Raw genomic sequence first — 20,403 nt, 5'->3', positions numbered from 1 at the left:
AACACAAAATAAAATAATAATAATAAATAAGTCAATTACAATAGATGTATATTGAACAGATTAAAAATTGTGCAATAAGCCCAAACACTAGATATTAAAAAAAAGTGAGATAGTGTTCATGGGTTCAATGTCTGTTTAGGAATTGGATGGCAGAGGGGAAGAAGCTGTTCCTGAATCGCTGAGTGTGTGCCTTCAGGCTTCTGTACCTCCTACCTGATGGTAACACTGAGAAAAGGGCATGCCCTGGGTGCTGGGGGTCTTTAATAATGGTTGCTGCCTTTCTGAGACACCGCTCCCTGAAGATGTCCTGGGGGCTTTGTAGGCTAGCACCCAAGATGGAGCCGACTAAATTTATGACCCTCGGCAGCTTTTCTTTGCACACTCATTACAGAGCCTAAAGGCCAGGGGTAAGAATAAACTCATATAGCGCTCTTCGGAACAGAGTAGTTGTCTTAGTCTGTCACTGAAAGTGCTCCCCTGTTCAGCCATGGTGGCATGCACAGTGTGAGAAACATTGTCCAAATTGCCAGGATTTTCCGTAGGGTCCTTTGTTCTGCCATAGACTCCAGTGTGTCCAGTTTGACTCTTCTAACAGAGCCAGCCTTTCTAATCAGTTTATTGAGCCTGTTGGCATCACTTGTGCTGATGCCATTGCCCTAGTACACCACCACATAGAAGACAGTGCTGGCAACAACAGACTGGTAGAACATGTGAAGAAGAGGCCTCCATATTCCAAAGTACTTGAAACTGCAGTAAAATTATTTGAACGCTTGAATATTTCACTCAGTAATCAACTCAAGAATATTAGGCCTGCATTGCTTATTTGTCAGAATTATTCTCAAAGTTTAATGAAATCATTCTTTATTTGCAAGGGAATGATGTGAATCTTATCAAAGTCAAATCAGTTGATCCACATTTCTGTCCAAGTTAACCCTATTTAAGTGTAACTTCGGCTGTTCCAACTTCTGAGCCTCTCTGAGTTGAAAGAGAAAGAAAGAACACCAGATAATGATCTTCAAGAGCACTGTGCCCACCTGGATGAAGACACATCAGAGAGATTTCAGGATCTTCTCTCGATCCAAATTCCAGATTGGGTAATAAGTCCATTCCTGAACACTTGTAATGAGGAATTAACAGGAAGGATGGAGGAAGAACTGATCTCACTGCAAAGTGACTTTCAGCTGAAGCTGAATAATCATATCAAGACTTTTGTTTGCAGTAAGAAATCTCTGACTGCAATCCTGCACTGTGGATAAAGGACAAAATGTTCTTTATTGCCTTTCCAACATCATATTTAGTGGAGCATGTTTTCGGTGCAGTCGCCCAATTTCTTTGAAAGCACTGAAGCAGACTGCAAATTACTGAACGTGGGGATCTGAGACTCCTTCTGAGAGACAGTCAGCCTGACATTGGGAAGCTGATGTCACTGCACCAAGCCCATCCATCTCACTGAAAGGTGAAAATCAATGAGGTGCTGAATAGTTGGACTATTGTTGATGAATATTGTTTATACTGTAATTAAATAAAGAAGTAATTTTATTTGTAGATTAAAATAGACCTGAATATTTTTTGCAATTATATGTTATTGCTTTGAATTTGCAGCTCCTATTTTCTTTTCACCGTAAATCAAAATTCTTTATAGTATTTATGTAATGGCTGAAAAGGGAGAGAGGACGCTGGGGAGGGAGGCTCAGTAGCACAACACTTTACAGTACCTAACAGGTTAACGTGGAATGGTATGGCTTTGTACAGAGCAGGCAGTCAGACTTGATTTCAAGCTTTTTGAGAAGGTGACAACCAATGATAGAACAGTGGAAGTTGTCCACTTGGACTTTGATAATGTATTTGACAAGATCCCTCATGGGAGATTAATCAGAAAAATTGATGTGCATGGGATCTACGGTGACTTGGTAGTTTGGAATAGCTTGCCCATAGAAGATAGAGGGTGGTGAAGGAAGGTTGTTATTCTGGCTGGAGGGCCATGGCCAGCAGTGTTCTGTAGGGATCAGTGCTGGGACCACAGAGTTTATGTTAGACACATTGACTTGGATGAAAATGCAGATGCGTTGATTAGTAAGTTGGTCAACAACACAAAAAGAGATCCAAATGCAGACAGTAACGATGGTTTACAGAGGGTTCTTTGGGCCGAAGTCCATAACTCCCTGAAAATGACATAGCCTGATAAAGAAAGCATATATGGTATGCTGGCCTTCATCGCAAGGGAAACAGCCGATTCAATTTTAAAATTTATTTATTGACATACAGCATGGAATAGACCCTTCCAGCCCTTTCTGCCCAGCAATCCCCTGATTTAATCCGAGCTTAATCACGGGACAATTTACAATGACCAATTAACCTATCTTTGGACTGTGGGAAGAAGCCTACACGGTCACGGGGAGGATGTACAAACTCCTTACAGGCAGCGGCGCGATAAGAGTCACAAAGTCAGAATGAAATTGAAAACACTTTTTTGGTTAGGCTGCACGTGGAGGGTTGCATTCATTTCTGGTTGCCCAATTGCAGGAAGTATATATTGACATTGGAAAAGGTGCTGAAAAGTTTCCTCAGGATGTTGCCCCAAACAGAGGGTATTAGCGATAGGAAGGTGGACAAAATGAATAGTTTCAGAGCCTGAGGGGAAATGTGGCAGAACTTTATAAAATGAGGAGAGAAATGCATAGGGTGGACAGTCAGAGTTACTTTTAGAGGGTAAGACTAACCAACATAAAAGGGCATAGATGCAAGTGAGGGGAGGATAGATTAAAGGAGATATTCGGGGCAAACTTCTTTACAGATAGAGTAGTAGATGCCATGAACACACCACTGAGGTGGGCATCATCATCATTATGAGCCGTGTCACATGATTATTGTCCATCACCATGATTGTTCTTGGCAATTTTTTGCCATTGCCTTCCTCTGGGCAGCGTCTTTACAAGACGGGTGACCCCAGCCATCATCAACACTCTTCAGTGATTGTCTGCCTGGGATCAGTGGTCATACAACCAGGACTTGTGATCTGCACCGGCTGCTCGTACGACCATCCACCACCTGCTCCCGTGGCTTTGATCGGGGGCTAAGCAGGGGCTACACCTCGCCCAAGGGTGACCAGCAGGGTAGCAGAAGGAATGAGGCGGATCTCCACCTCAACATCCAACAGAGGAGGCAGCAGACGCAGACACATTTGTGGCGTTTAGCAATTGGGAGCGCAGAACCATGGAGAAAATAGCTCAATTCAGCAGTCAGAAAAACCCCGCCCTTCCAAGTTCAATAGCAAGAGTAGGAGCAAAGCTGATATACAGTGCAGTCAGCCATCTATACAGAGCAAAAGAATGCAGAAATGTAAATGGTGCCTCACCTGACGCAGGTACAGGGTAGGTCAGGCAGTCTGAATATGCTGAGCATCGTACACAACTCCAAGAGTAGCATAGCTCCTGGATGGAAGCTCCCCACAAATACAATTCAAATTGTTGGAAATGTATTGAGGCAAATCAAGTGCCTAAGAAGAAGAATAATGTGAACTGCTGTAATGACTATCGCCCGGTAGCACTCACATCTACAGTGATGAAATGCTTTGGGAGGTTGGTCATGACTAGACTGAACTCCTGCCTCAGCAAGGACCTGGACCCATTGCAATTTGCCTATCGTCACAATAGGTCAAAGTCAGACACAATCTCAATGGCTCTTCACACAACACCACCTGGACAACACAAACACCTTTGTCAGGATGCTGTTCATTGATTATAGCTCAGCTTTTAACACCATCATTCCCACAGTCCTGATTGAGAAACGGAAGACCATGATCTGTGCAGATTGGTGATAATATCTCCTCCTCGCTGACAACACTAGTGCACCTCGGGTGTGTGCTTGGCCCACTGCTCTACTCTCTCTATACCCATGACTGTGTGGCTAGGCATAGTTCAAATCCCATCTATAAATTTGCTGATGATACCATTGTTAGTAGAGTCTCAGATGGAGATGAGAGAGTGTACAGGAGTGAGATACAGTATATCAGCTGGCTGAGTGGCATTGCAGCAACAACCTGGCACTCAACGTCAGTAAGACCAAAGAGCTGATTGTGGACTTTAGGAAGGGTAAGATGAAAGAACACATAACCATCCTCACAGAGGGATCAGAAGTTGAGAGAGTGAACAGTTTCAAGTTCCTCGGTGTCAAGATCTCTGAGGACCTAACCTGGTCCCAACATGTAAAGAAGGCAAGACAGCGATTATACTTCATTAGGAGTTTGAAGAGTTTTGGTATGTCAATAAATACACTCAAAAACTTCTATAGATGTACTATGGAGAGCATTCTGACAGGCTGCATCACTGTCTGGTATGAAGGGGCTACTGCACAGGACTGAAAGAAGCTGCAGAGGGTTGTAAGTCTAGTCGGCTCCATCTTGTGTACAAAATACCCAGGACATCTTCAAGGAGCGGTGTCTCAGAAAGACAGTGTCCATTATTAAGGACCTCCAACCTCCAACAGTCTTTTCTCACTGTTACCATCAAGTAGGAGGTACAGGAGCCTGAAGGCACACACTCGGCGATTCAGGAACAGCTTCTTCCCCTCTGCCATCCGATTCCTAAATGGACATTGAACCCTTGGACACTACCTCACTTTTTTAGTTTATTATTTCTATGTTTTGCACGATTTTTAATCTATTCAATATACATATACTATAATATTAAAGTACTGGATTTACTTTTTATTATTATTATTGTATTTTTTCTTCTTCTATATTGCATTGAACTGCTGCTGCTAAGTTAACAAATTTCACAACACATGCCGGTGATAATAAACCTGATTCTGAATCTGATTTTGAGAATGGAGTAGAAAGAGAAATTCATGGAAGAGAAGATAAGGTTTCCAGAATTTCCTGGTGTAGCTACAATTGTCACACAAAATGGTAAAGTAATCCCAGCTCCCCTTCAATGATCTTTTCCGCTGGCAAATCCCAGCAGCATTTTAAACCAAACCATCATGATTTGGAAACATGAATGAGAAAGGGATTCTTGGCTCCTAATCGGCTCAGTGATTTTGAGCCCTTTGTACCAATGTGACAGTAAACAGGAGGCTGCTGTGACTTCAGTCTGACGGCTGATCAAAGGCAGACGGTGCAGATGTCAGAAATGTTCCTACCTTGTTCCTAGCCTCCAGCAGCCGCTGTGCAGCTGGAACCTACAGTATTCTGCAGGGGGATCATGAGGTTGAGCTTTGAGTTGAAGGGGTCATAAGGAAGAAAAGGATCAGCTGCAAATAATCACTTTATTTTCAAACAGAGTCCAGCACACCGACCACAGAGACCAGCACAATGACAACAGAGTCCAGAACACCGACCGCAGAGTCCAGCACAACTATCACAGTGTCCAGCACACCAACCAGCACGCAGACGACAGGGTCTAGAACACCAACAGCCACACCGACCACAGAGATCAGCACAACGACAACAGAGTCCAGCACACTGACTACAGAATCCAGCACAACGACCACAGAGTCCAGCACACCGACCACAGAGACCAGCACAATGACAACAGAGTACAGCACGTCGACCCCAGAGTCCAGCACAACGACAACAGAGTCCAGCACACCGACCACAGAGACCAGCACAATGACAACAGAGTCCAGCACACCGACCACAGAGACCAGCACAACGACAACAGAGTCCAGAACACCGACCGCAGAGTCCAGCACAACGACAACAGAGACCAGCACATCGACAACAGAGTCCAGCACACCGACCACAGAGACCAGCACAACGACAACAGAGTCCAGCACACCGACAACAAAGTCCAGAACACCGACCGCAGAGTCCAGCACAACGACAACAGAGACCAGCACATCGACAACAGAGTCCAGCACACCGACCACAGAGACCAGCACAACGACAACAGAGTCCAGAACACTGACCGCAGAGTCCAGCACAACTATCACAGTTTCCAGCACACCAACCAGCACACAGACGGCAGGGTCTAGAACACCAACAGCCACACTGACCACGAAGACCAGCACAATGACAACAGAGTACAGCACGTCGACCCCAGAGACCAGCACATTGACCAGCACACCAGCAACAAGTTCCAGCACACCAACAAGCACACCAGCCACAGAGACCAGTAGAACGACCGCAGAGTCCAGCAGAACGACCACAGAGTCCAGCACACCGATCATAGAGACCAGCACAACGACAACAGAGTCCAGCACACCGACCACCGAGACCAGCACGTCGACCTCAGAGTCCAGCACATTGACCAGCACACCAGCAACAGGGTCCAGCACACCAACCAGCACACCAACCACAGAGACCAGCACAACAACCCCAGAATCCAGCAGAACGACAACAGAGTCCAGCACACCGACCACAGAGACCAGCACAACGACAACAGAGACCAGCACACCGACCACAGAGTCCAGCACACCATCAACAGAGACCAGCACAACAACCCCAGAATCCAGCCGAACGACCGCAGAGTCCAGCACAACTATCACAGTTTCCAGCACACCAACCAGCACACAGACAGCAGGGTCTAGAACACCAACAGCCACACCGACCACAGAGATCAGCACAATGACAACAGAGTCCAGCACACCGACCACAGAGACCAGCACAACGACAACAGAGTCCAGCACACCGACCACAGAGTCCAGCACAACGACAACAGAGTCCAGCACACCGACCACAGAGACCAGCACAACGACAACAGAGTCCAGCACACCGACCACAGAGACCAGCACAACGACATCAGAGTCCAGAACACCGACCGCAGAGTCCAGCACAACGACAACAGAGACCAGCACAACGACAACAGAGTCCAGCACTCCATCCACAGAGACCAGCACAACGACAACAGAGTCCAGCACACCGACCACAGAGACCAGCACAACGACAACAGAGTCCAGAACACTGACCGCAGAGTCCAGCACAACTATCACAGTTTCCAGCACACCAACCAGCACACAGATGGCAGGGTCTAGAACACCAACAGCCACACCGACCACAGAGATCAGCACAACGACAACAGAGTCCAGCACACTGACTACAGAATCCAGCACAACGACCACAGAGTCCAGCACAACTATCACAGTGTCCAGCACACCAACCAGCACGCAGACGACAGGGTCTAGAACACCAACAGCCACACCGACCACGGAGACCAGCACAATGACAACAGAGTCCAGCACGTCGACCCCAGAGTCCAGCACATTGACCAGCACACAAGCAACAAGTTCCAGCACACCAACCAGCACACCAGCCACAGAGACCAGCAGAACGACCGCAGAGTCCAGCACAAATACCACAGTGTTCAGAACACCGACCACAGAGACCAGCACAACGACAACAGAGTCCAGCACACCGACCACAGAGATCAGCTCAATGACAACAGAGTCCAGCAGAACGACCGCAGAGTCCAGCACAACTATCACAGTTTCCAGCACACCAACCAGCACACAGACGACAGGGTCTAGAACACCAACAGCCACACTGACAACAGAGACCAGCACAAAAACCACAGAGTCCAGCACACCTACCACAGAGACCAGCTCAACGACAACAGAGTCCAGCACGTCTACCCCAGAGTCCAGCACATTGACCAGCACACCAGTAACAGGTTCCAGCACACCAACCAGCACACAGACGGCAGGGTCTAGAACACCAACAGCCACACCGACCACAGAGACCAGCACAACAACCCCAGAGTCCAGCACATTGACCAGCACACCAGCAACAGGTTCCAGCACACCAACCAGCACACCGACCACAGAGACCAGCACAACAACCGCAGAGTCCAGCACATCTACCACAGAGACCAGCTCAACGACAACAGAGTCCAGCACGTCTACCCCAGAGTCCAGCACATTGACCAGCACACCAGTAACAGGTTCCAGCACACCAACCAGCACACAGATGACAGGGTCTAGAACACCAACAGCCACACTGACAACAGAGACCAGCACAAAAACCACAGAGTCCAGCACACCTACCACAGAGACCAGCTCAACGACAACAGAGTCCAGCACGTCTACCCCAGAGTCCAGCACATTGACCAGCACACCAGCAACAGGTTCCAGCACACTAACCAGCACACCGACCACAGAGACCAGCACAACAACCGCAGAGTCCAGCAGAACGACCGCAGAGTCCAGCACAACTATCACAGTTTCCAGCACACCAACCAGCACACAGACGACAGGGTCTAGAACACCAACAGCCACACTGACAACAGAGACCAGCACAAAAACCACAGCGTCCAGCACACCGACCACAGAGACCAGCTCAACGACAACAGAGTCCAGCACGTCTACCCCAGAGTCCAGCACATTGACCAGCACACCAGTAACAGGTTCCAGCACACCAACCAGCACACCGACCACAGAGACCAGCAGAACGACCGCAGAGTCCAGCACAACTATCACAGTTTCCAGCCCACCAACCAGCACACAGACGGCAGGGTCTAGAACACCAACAGCCACACCGACCACAGAGACCAGCACAACGACAACAGAGTCCAGCACACCGACCACAGAGACCAGCACAATGACAACAGTGTACAGCACACTGACCACAGAGTCCAGCACACCGTCCACAGGGTCCAGCACACCGACCCCAGAGTCCAGCACACCGACCACAGAGTCCAGCACATTGACCACAGAGACCAGCACACCGACCACAGAGTCCAGCACATTGACCACAGAGACCAGCACACTGACCACAGAGACCAGCATGTCGCTTGCAGAGTCCAGCACGTCGATCGCAGAGTCCAGCACAACTATCACAGTGTCCAGCACACCAACCAGCACACAGACCACAGAGACCAGCAGAACGACCGCAGAGTCCAGCACAACTATCACAGTTTCCAGCCCACCAACCAGCACACAGACGGCAGGGTCTAGAACACCAACAGCCACACCGACCACAGAGACCAGCACAACGACAACAGAGTCCAGCACAACTATCACAGTGTCCAGCACACCAACCAGCACGCAGACGACAGGGTCTAGAACACCAACAGCCACACCGACCACAGAGACCAGCACAATGACAACAGAGTCCTTCACGTCGACCCCAGAGTCCAGCACATTGACCAGCACACCAGCAACAAGTTCCAGCACACCAACCAGCACACCAGCCACAGAGACCAGCAGAACGACCGCAGAGTCCAGCACAACTACCACAGTGTTCAGAACACCGACCACAGAGACCAGCACAACGACAACAGAGTCCAGCACACCGACCACAGAGACCAGCACAACGACAACAGAGTCCAGCACACCGACCACAGAGATCAGCTCAATGACAACAGAGTCCAGCACGTCGACCCCAGAGTCCAGCACAACTATCACAGTTTCCAGCACACCAACCAGCACACAGACGACAGGGTCTAGAACACCAACAGCCACACTGACAACAGAGACCAGCACAAAAACCACAGAGTCCAGCACACCTACCACAGAGACCAGCTCAACGACAACAGAGTCCAGCACGTCTACCCCAGAGTCCAGCACATTGACCAGCACACCAGCAACAGGTTCCAGCACACTAACCAGCACACCGACCACAGAGACCAGCACAACAACCGCAGAGTCCAGCAGAACGACCGCAGAGTCCAGCACAACTATCACAGTTTCCAGCACACCAACCAGCACACAGACGACAGGGTCTAGAACACCAACAGCCACACTGACAACAGAGACCAGCACAAAAACCACAGCGTCCAGCACACCGACCACAGAGACCAGCTCAACGACAACAGAGTCCAGCACGTCTACCCCAGAGTCCAGCACATTGACCAGCACAACTATCACAGTTTCCAGCCCACCAACCAGCACACAGACGGCAGGGTCTAGAACACCAACAGCCACACCGACCACAGAGACCAGCACAACGACAACAGAGTCCAGCACACCGACCACAGAGACCAGCACAATGACAACAGTGTACAGCACACTGACCACAGAGTCCAGCACACCGACCACAGAGTCCAGCACATTGACCACAGAGACCAGCACACTGACCACAGAGACCAGCACGTCGCTTGCAGAGTCCAGCACGTCGCTTGCAGAGTCCAGCACGTCGATCGCAGAGTCCAGCACAACTATCACAGTGTCCAGCACACCAACCAGCACACAGACCACAGAGACCAGCAGAACGACCGCAGAGTCCAGCACAACTATCACAGTTTCCAGCACACCAACCAGCACACAGACGACAGGGTCTAGAACACCAACAGCCACACTGACAACAGAGACCAGCACGTCTACCCCAGAGTCCAGCACATTGACCAGCACACCAGTAACAGGTTCCAGCACACCAACCAGCACACCGACCACAGAGACCAGCAGAACGACCGCAGAGTCCAGCACAACTATCACAGTTTCCAGCCCACCAACCAGCACACAGACGGCAGGGTCTAGAACACCAACAGCCACACCGACCACAGAGACCAGCACAACGACAACAGAGTCCAGCACAACTATCACAGTGTCCAGCACACCAACCAGCACGCAGACGACAGGGTCTAGAACACCAACAGCCACACCGACCACGGAGACCAGCACAATGACAAAAGAGTCCAGCACGTCGACCGCAGAGTCCAGCACATTGACCAGCACACCAGCAACAAGTTCCAGCACACCAACCAGCACACCAGCCACAGAGACCAGCAGAACGACCGCAGAGTCCAGCACAACTACCACAGTGTTCAGAACACCGACCACAGAGACCAGCACAACGACAACAGAGTCCAGCACACCGACCACAGAGACCAGCACAACGACAACAGAGTCCAGCACACCGACCACAGAGATCAGCTCAATGACAACAGAGTCCAGCACGTCGACCCCAGAGTCCAGCACAACTATCACAGTTTCCAGCACACCAACCAGCACACAGACGACAGGGTCTAGAACACCAACAGCCACACTGACAACAGAGACCAGCACAAAAACCACAGAGTCCAGCACACCTACCACAGAGACCAGCTCAACGACAACAGAGTCCAGCACGTCTACCCCAGAGTCCAGCACATTGACCAGCACACCAGTAACAGGTTCCAGCACACCAACCAGCACACCGACCACAGAGACCAGCAGAACGACCGCAGAGTCCAGCACAACTATCACAGTTTCCAGCCCACCAACCAGCACACAGACGGCAGGGTCTAGAACACCAACAGCCACACCGAGAACAGAGTCCAGCACAACAACCCCAGAGTCCAGCACATTGACCAGCACACCAGTAACAGGTTCCAGCACACCAACCAGCACACCGACCACAGAGACCAGCAGAACGACCGCAGAGTCCAGCACAACTATCACAGTTTCCAGCCCACCAACCAGCACACAGACGGCAGGGTCTAGAACACCAACAGCCACACCGACAACAGAGTCCAGCACAACAACCCCAGAGTCCAGCACATTGACCAGCACACAGGCAACAGGTTCCAGCACTCCAACCAGCACACCGACCACAGAGACCAGCACAACAACCGCAGAGTCCAGCCGAACGACCGCAGAGTCCAGCACAACTATCACAGTGTCCAGCACACCAACCAGCACACAGACGGCAGGGTCTAGAATACCAACAGCCACACCGACCACAGAGATCAGCACAATGACAACAGAGTCCAGCACAACTATCACAGTTTTCAGCACACCAACCAGCACGCAGACGACAGGGTCTAGAACACCAACAGCCACACCGACCACGGAGACCAGCACAATGACAACAGAGTCCAGCACGTCGACCCCAGAGTCCAGCACATTGACCAGCACACCAGCAACAAGTTCCAGCACACCAACCAGCACACCAGCCACAGAGACCAGCAGAACGACCGCAGAGTCCAGCACAACTACCACAGTGTTCAGAACACCGACCACAGAGACCAGCACAACGACAACAGAGTCCAGCACACCGACCACAGAGATCAGCTCAATGACAACAGAGTCCAGCAGAACGACTGCAGAGTCCAGCACAACTATCACAGTTTCCAGCACACCAACCAGCACACAGACGACAGGGTCTAGAACACCAACAGCCACACTGACAACAGAGACCAGCACAAAAACCACAGAGTCCAGCACACCTACCACAGAGACCAGCTCAACGACAACAGAGTCCAGCACGTCTACCCCAGAGTCCAGCACATTGACCAGCACACCAGCAACAGGTTCCAGCACACCAACCAGCACACCGACCACAGAGACCAGCACAACAACCGCAGAGTCCAGCCGAACGACCGCAGAGTCCAGCACAACTATCACAGTGTCCAGCACACCAACCAGCACACAGACTACAGAGACCAGCAGAACGACTGCAGAGTCCAGCACAACTATCACAGTTTCCAGCACACCAACCAGCACACAGACGACAGGGTCTAGAACACCAACAGCCACACTGACAACAGAGACCAGCACAAAAACCACAGCGTCCAGCACACCGACCACAGAGACCAGCTCAACGACAACAGAGTCCAGCACTTCTACCCCAGAGTCCAGCACATTGACCAGCACACCAGTAACCGTTTCCAGCACACCAACCAGCACACAGACGACAGGGTCTAGAACACCAACAGCCACACTGACAACAGAGACCAGCACAAAAACCACAGAGTCCAGCACACCTACCACAGAGACCAGCTCAACGACAACAGAGTCCAGCACGTCTACCCCAGAGTCCAGCACATTGACCAGCACACCAGCAACAGGTTCCAGCACACTAACCAGCACACCGACCACAGAGACCAGCACAACAACCGCAGAGTCCAGCCGACCGACCGCAGAGTCCAGCACAACTATCACAGTGTCCAGCACACCAACCAGCACACAGACCACAGAGACCAGCAGAACGACCGCAGAGTCCAGCACAACTATCACAGTTTCCAGCACACCAACCAGCACACAGACGACAGGGTCTAGAACACCAACAGCCACACTGACAACAGAGACCAGCACAAAAACCACAGCGTCCAGCACACCGACCACAGAGACCAGCTCAACGACAACAGAGTCCAGCACGTCTACCCCAGAGTCCAGCACATTGACCAGCACACCAGTAACAGGTTCCAGCACACCAACCAGCACACCGACCACAGAGACCAGCAGAACGACCGCAGATTCCAGCACAACTATCACAGTTTCCAGCCCACCAACCAGCACACAGACGGCAGGGTCTAGAACACCAACAGCCACACCGACCACAGAGACCAGCACAACGACAACAGAGTCCAGCACAACAACCCCAGAGTCCAGCACATTGACCAGCACACCAGCAACAAGTTCCAGCACACCAACCAGCACACCAGCCACAGAGACCAGCAGAACGACCGCAGAGTCCAGCACAACTACCACAGTGTTCAGAACACCGACCACAGAGACCAGCACAACGACAACAGAGTCCAGCACACCGACCACAGAGACCAGCACAACGACAACAGAGTCCAGCACACCGACCACAGAGATCAGCTCAATGACAACAGAGTCCAGCAGAACGACTGCAGAGTCCAGCACAACTATCACAGTTTCCAGCACACCAACCAGCACACAGACGACAGGGTCTAGAACACCAACAGCCACACTGACAACAGAGACCAGCACAAAAACCACAGAGTCCAGCACACCTACCACAGAGACCAGCTCAACGACAACAGAGTCCAGCACGTCTACCCCAGAGTCCAGCACATTGACCAGCACACCAGCAACAGGTTCCAGCACACTAACCAGCACACCGACCACAGAGACCAGCACAACAACCGCAGAGTCCAGCCGACCGACCGCAGAGTCCAGCACAACTATCACAGTGTCCAGCACACCAACCAGCACACAGACCACAGAGACCAGCAGAACGACCGCAGAGTCCAGCACAACTATCACAGTTTCCAGCACACCAACCAGCACACAGACGACAGGGTCTAGAACACCAACAGCCACACTGACAACAGAGACCAGCACAAAAACCACAGCGTCCAGCACACCGACCACAGAGACCAGCACAACGACAACAGAGTCCAGCACAACAACCCCAGAGTCCAGCACATTGACCAGCACACCAGCAACAGGTTCCCGCACTCCAACTAGCACACCGACCACAGAGACCAGCACAACAACCGCAGAGTCCAGCCGAACGACCGCAGAGTCCAGCACAACTATCACAGTGTCCAGCACACCAACCAGCACACAGACGGCAGGGTCTAGAACACCAACAGCCACACCGACCACAGAGACCAGCACAACGACAACAGAGTCCAGCACACCGACCACAGAGACCAGCACAATGACAACAGTGTACAGCACACCGACCACAGAGTCCAGCACACCGTCCACAGGGTCCAGCACACCGACCCCAGAGTCCAGCACACCGACCACAGAGACCAGCACACTGACCACAGAGACCAGCACGTCGATTGCAGAGTCCAGCACGTCGATCGCAGAGTCCAGCACAACTATCACAGTGTCCAGCACACCAACCAGCACACAGACCACAGAGACCAGCAGAACGACCACAGAGTCCAGCACAACTATCACAGTTTCCAGCACACCAACCAGCTCACAGATGACAGGGTCTAGAACACCAACAGCCACACTGACAACAGAGACCAGCACAAAAACCACAGAGTCCAGCACACCGACCACAGAGACCAGCTCAACGACAACAGAGTCCAGCACGTCTACCCCAGAGTCCAGCACATTGACCAGCACACCAGTCACAGGTTCCAGCACACCAACCAGCACACCGACCACAGAGACCAGCAGAACGACCGCAGAGTCCAGCACAACTATCACAGTTTCCAGCCTACCAACCAGCCCACAGACCGCAGGGTCTAGAACACCAACAGTCACACCGACCACAGAGACCAGCACAACGACAACAGAGTCCAGCACAACAACCCCAGAGTCCAGCACATTGACCAGCACACCAGCAACAGGTTCCAGCACACCAACCAGCACACCGACCACAGAGACCAGCACAACAACCGCAGAGTCCAGCCGAACGACCGCAGAGTCCAGCACAACTATCACAGTGTCCAGCACACCAACCAGCACACAGACGGCAGGGTCTAGAATACCAACAGCCACACCGACCACAGAGACCAGCACAACGACAACAGAGTCCAGCACACCGACCACAGAGACCAGCACAATGACAACAGTGTACAGCACACCGACCACAGAGTCCAGCACACCAACCAGCACACAGACGACAGGGTCTAGAACACCAACAGCCACACTGACAACAGAGACCAGCACAAAAACCACAGCGTCCAGCACACCGACCACAGAGACCAGCTCAACGACAACAGAGTCCAGCACTTCTACCCCAGAGTCCAGCACATTGACCAGCACACCAGTAACCGTTTCCAGCACACCAACCAGCACACAGACGACAGGGTCTAGAACACCAACAGCCACACTGACAACAGAGACCAGCACAAAAACCACAGAGTCCAGCACACCTACCACAGAGACCAGCTCAACGACAACAGAGTCCAGCACGTCTACCCCAGAGTCCAGCACATTGACCAGCACACCAGCAACAGGTTCCAGCACACTAACCAGCACACCGACCACAGAGACCAGCACAACAACCGCAGAGTCCAGCCGACCGACCGCAGAGTCCAGCACAACTATCACAGTGTCCAGCACACCAACCAGCACACAGACCACAGAGACCAGCAGAACGACCGCAGAGTCCAGCACAACTATCACAGTTTCCAGCACACCAACCAGCACACAGACGACAGGGTCTAGAACACCAACAGCCACACTGACAACAGAGACCAGCACAAAAACCACAGCGTCCAGCACACCGACCACAGAGACCAGCTCAACGACAACAGAGTCCAGCACGTCTACCCCAGAGTCCAGCACATTGACCAGCACACCAGTAACAGGTTCCAGCACACCAACCAGCACACCGACCACAGAGACCAGCAGAACGACCGCAGAGTCCAGCACAACTATCACAGTTTCCAGCCCACCAACCAGCACACAGACGGCAGGGTCTAGAACACCAACAGCCACACCGACCACAGAGACCAGCACAACGACAACAGAGTCCAGCACAACTATCACAGTGTCCAGCACACCAACCAGCACGCAGACGACAGGGTCTAGAACACCAACAGCCACACCGACCACGGAGACCAGCACAATGACAAAAGAGTCCAGCACGTCGACCGCAGAGTCCAGCACATTGACCAGCACACCAGCAACAAGTTCCAGCACACCAACCAGCACACCAGCCACAGAGACCAGCAGAACGACCGCAGAGTCCAGCACAACTACCACAGTGTTCAGAACACCGACCACAGAGACCAGCACAACGACAACAGAGTCCAGCACACCGACCACAGAGACCAGCACAACGACAACAGAGTCCAGCACACCGACCACAGAGATCAGCTCAATGACAACAGAGTCCAGCACGTCGACCCCAGAGTCCAGCACAACTATCACAGTTTCCAGCACACCAACCAGCACACAGACGACAGGGTCTAGAACACCAACAGCCACACTGACAACAGAGACCAGCACAAAAACCACAGAGTCCAGCACACCTACCACAGAGACCAGCTCAACGACAACAGAGTCCAGCACGTCTACCCCAGAGTCCAGCACATTGACCAGCACACCAGTAACAGGTTCCAGCACACCAACCAGCACACCGACCACAGAGACCAGCAGAACGACCGCAGAGTCCAGCACAACTATCACAGTTTCCAGCCCACCAACCAGCACACAGACGGCAGGGTCTAGAACACCAACAGCCACACCGAGAACAGAGTCCAGCACAACAACCCCAGAGTCCAGCACATTGACCAGCACACCAGTAACAGGTTCCAGCACACCAACCAGCACACCGACCACAGAGACCAGCAGAACGACCGCAGAGTCCAGCACAACTATCACAGTTTCCAGCCCACCAACCAGCACACAGACGGCAGGGTCTAGAACACCAACAGCCACACCGACAACAGAGTCCAGCACAACAACCCCAGAGTCCAGCACATTGACCAGCACACAGGCAACAGGTTCCAGCACTCCAACCAGCACACCGACCACAGAGACCAGCACAACAACCGCAGAGTCCAGCCGAACGACCGCAGAGTCCAGCACAACTATCACAGTGTCCAGCACACCAACCAGCACACAGACGGCAGGGTCTAGAATACCAACAGCCACACCGACCACAGAGATCAGCACAATGACAACAGAGTCCAGCACAACTATCACAGTTTTCAGCACACCAACCAGCACGCAGACGACAGGGTCTAGAACACCAACAGCCACACCGACCACGGAGACCAGCACAATGACAACAGAGTCCAGCACGTCGACCCCAGAGTCCAGCACATTGACCAGCACACCAGCAACAAGTTCCAGCACACCAACCAGCACACCAGCCACAGAGACCAGCAGAACGACCGCAGAGTCCAGCACAACTACCACAGTGTTCAGAACACCGACCACAGAGACCAGCACAACGACAACAGAGTCCAGCACACCGACCACAGAGATCAGCTCAATGACAACAGAGTCCAGCAGAACGACTGCAGAGTCCAGCACAACTATCACAGTTTCCAGCACACCAACCAGCACACAGACGACAGGGTCTAGAACACCAACAGCCACACTGACAACAGAGACCAGCACAAAAACCACAGAGTCCAGCACACCTACCACAGAGACCAGCTCAACGACAACAGAGTCCAGCACGTCTACCCCAGAGTCCAGCACATTGACCAGCACACCAGCAACAGGTTCCAGCACACCAACCAGCACACCGACCACAGAGACCAGCACAACAACCGCAGAGTCCAGCCGAACGACCGCAGAGTCCAGCACAACTATCACAGTGTCCAGCACACCAACCAGCACACAGACTACAGAGACCAGCAGAACGACTGCAGAGTCCAGCACAACTATCACAGTTTCCAGCACACCAACCAGCACACAGACGACAGGGTCTAGAACACCAACAGCCACACTGACAACAGAGACCAGCACAAAAACCACAGCGTCCAGCACACCGACCACAGAGACCAGCTCAACGACAACAGAGTCCAGCACTTCTACCCCAGAGTCCAGCACATTGACCAGCACACCAGTAACCGTTTCCAGCACACCAACCAGCACACAGACGACAGGGTCTAGAACACCAACAGCCACACTGACAACAGAGACCAGCACAAAAACCACAGAGTCCAGCACACCTACCACAGAGACCAGCTCAACGACAACAGAGTCCAGCACGTCTACCCCAGAGTCCAGCACATTGACCAGCACACCAGCAACAGGTTCCAGCACACTAACCAGCACACCGACCACAGAGACCAGCACAACAACCGCAGAGTCCAGCCGACCGACCGCAGAGTCCAGCACAACTATCACAGTGTCCAGCACACCAACCAGCACACAGACCACAGAGACCAGCAGAACGACCGCAGAGTCCAGCACAACTATCACAGTTTCCAGCACACCAACCAGCACACAGACGACAGGGTCTAGAACACCAACAGCCACACTGACAACAGAGACCAGCACAAAAACCACAGCGTCCAGCACACCGACCACAGAGACCAGCTCAACGACAACAGAGTCCAGCACGTCTACCCCAGAGTCCAGCACATTGACCAGCACACCAGTAACAGGTTCCAGCACACCAACCAGCACACCGACCACAGAGACCAGCAGAACGACCGCAGATTCCAGCACAACTATCACAGTTTCCAGCCCACCAACCAGCACACAGACGGCAGGGTCTAGAACACCAACAGCCACACCGACCACAGAGACCAGCACAACGACAACAGAGTCCAGCACAACAACCCCAGAGTCCAGCACATTGACCAGCACACCAGCAACAAGTTCCAGCACACCAACCAGCACACCAGCCACAGAGACCAGCAGAACGACCGCAGAGTCCAGCACAACTACCACAGTGTTCAGAACACCGACCACAGAGACCAGCACAACGACAACAGAGTCCAGCACACCGACCACAGAGACCAGCACAACGACAACAGAGTCCAGCACACCGACCACAGAGATCAGCTCAATGACAACAGAGTCCAGCAGAACGACTGCAGAGTCCAGCACAACTATCACAGTTTCCAGCACACCAACCAGCACACAGACGACAGGGTCTAGAACACCAACAGCCACACTGACAACAGAGACCAGCACAAAAACCACAGAGTCCAGCACACCTACCACAGAGACCAGCTCAACGACAACAGAGTCCAGCACGTCTACCCCAGAGTCCAGCACATTGACCAGCACACCAGCAACAGGTTCCAGCACACTAACCAGCACACCGACCACAGAGACCAGCACAACAACCGCAGAGTCCAGCCGACCGACCGCAGAGTCCAGCACAACTATCACAGTGTCCAGCACACCAACCAGCACACAGACCACAGAGACCAGCAGAACGACCGCAGAGTCCAGCACAACTATCACAGTTTCCAGCACACCAACCAGCACACAGACGACAGGGTCTAGAACACCAACAGCCACACTGACAACAGAGACCAGCACAAAAACCACAGCGTCCAGCACACCGACCACAGAGACCAGCACAACGACAACAGAGTCCAGCACAACAACCCCAGAGTCCAGCACATTGACCAGCACACCAGCAACAGGTTCCCGCACTCCAACTAGCACACCGACCACAGAGACCAGCACAACAACCGCAGAGTCCAGCCGAACGACCGCAGAGTCCAGCACAACTATCACAGTGTCCAGCACACCAACCAGCACACAGACGGCAGGGTCTAGAACACCAACAGCCACACCGACCACAGAGACCAGCACAACGACAACAGAGTCCAGCACACCGACCACAGAGACCAGCACAATGACAACAGTGTACAGCACACCGACCACAGAGTCCAGCACACCGTCCACAGGGTCCAGCACACCGACCCCAGAGTCCAGCACACCGACCACAGAGACCAGCACACTGACCACAGAGACCAGCACGTCGATTGCAGAGTCCAGCACGTCGATCGCAGAGTCCAGCACAACTATCACAGTGTCCAGCACACCAACCAGCACACAGACCACAGAGACCAGCAGAACGACCACAGAGTCCAGCACAACTATCACAGTTTCCAGCACACCAACCAGCTCACAGATGACAGGGTCTAGAACACCAACAGCCACACTGACAACAGAGACCAGCACAAAAACCACAGAGTCCAGCACACCGACCACAGAGACCAGCTCAACGACAACAGAGTCCAGCACGTCTACCCCAGAGTCCAGCACATTGACCAGCACACCAGTCACAGGTTCCAGCACACCAACCAGCACACCGACCACAGAGACCAGCAGAACGACCGCAGAGTCCAGCACAACTATCACAGTTTCCAGCCTACCAACCAGCCCACAGACCGCAGGGTC

The 20,403-nt window shown here is 52.4% G+C and overlaps 1 protein-coding gene across 1 annotated transcript in view; it reads left to right on the top strand.

Annotated features, from left to right (window-relative positions):
• Positions 1-6,010: 6,010 nt before the first annotated feature.
• The window catches only part of LOC140729824 (uncharacterized), a 168,385-nt gene continuing 153,992 nt past the window's right edge, over positions 6,011-20,403 (top strand). Inside the window, exons 1-9 of the mRNA XM_073050036.1 lie at positions 6,011-6,694; positions 6,959-7,299; positions 7,674-7,870; positions 10,017-10,679; positions 10,800-11,840; positions 11,940-12,986; positions 14,670-15,606; positions 15,709-17,445; positions 17,578-18,575. Of these exons, the coding sequence (XP_072906137.1) occupies positions 6,011-6,694; positions 6,959-7,299; positions 7,674-7,870; positions 10,017-10,679; positions 10,800-11,840; positions 11,940-12,986; positions 14,670-15,606; positions 15,709-17,445; positions 17,578-18,575 (7,645 nt within the window). The remainder of the gene's footprint in view (positions 6,695-6,958; positions 7,300-7,673; positions 7,871-10,016; positions 10,680-10,799; positions 11,841-11,939; positions 12,987-14,669; positions 15,607-15,708; positions 17,446-17,577; positions 18,576-20,403) is intronic.

This window comes from Hemitrygon akajei, chromosome 6 (assembly GCF_048418815.1).
Source record: "Hemitrygon akajei chromosome 6, sHemAka1.3, whole genome shotgun sequence".
In the NCBI taxonomy this organism is placed as follows: domain Eukaryota; kingdom Metazoa; phylum Chordata; class Chondrichthyes; order Myliobatiformes; family Dasyatidae; genus Hemitrygon; species Hemitrygon akajei.
Note: the sequence above shows the minus strand (reverse complement) of the source record. Positions and strands in the feature narration are given on the sequence as shown.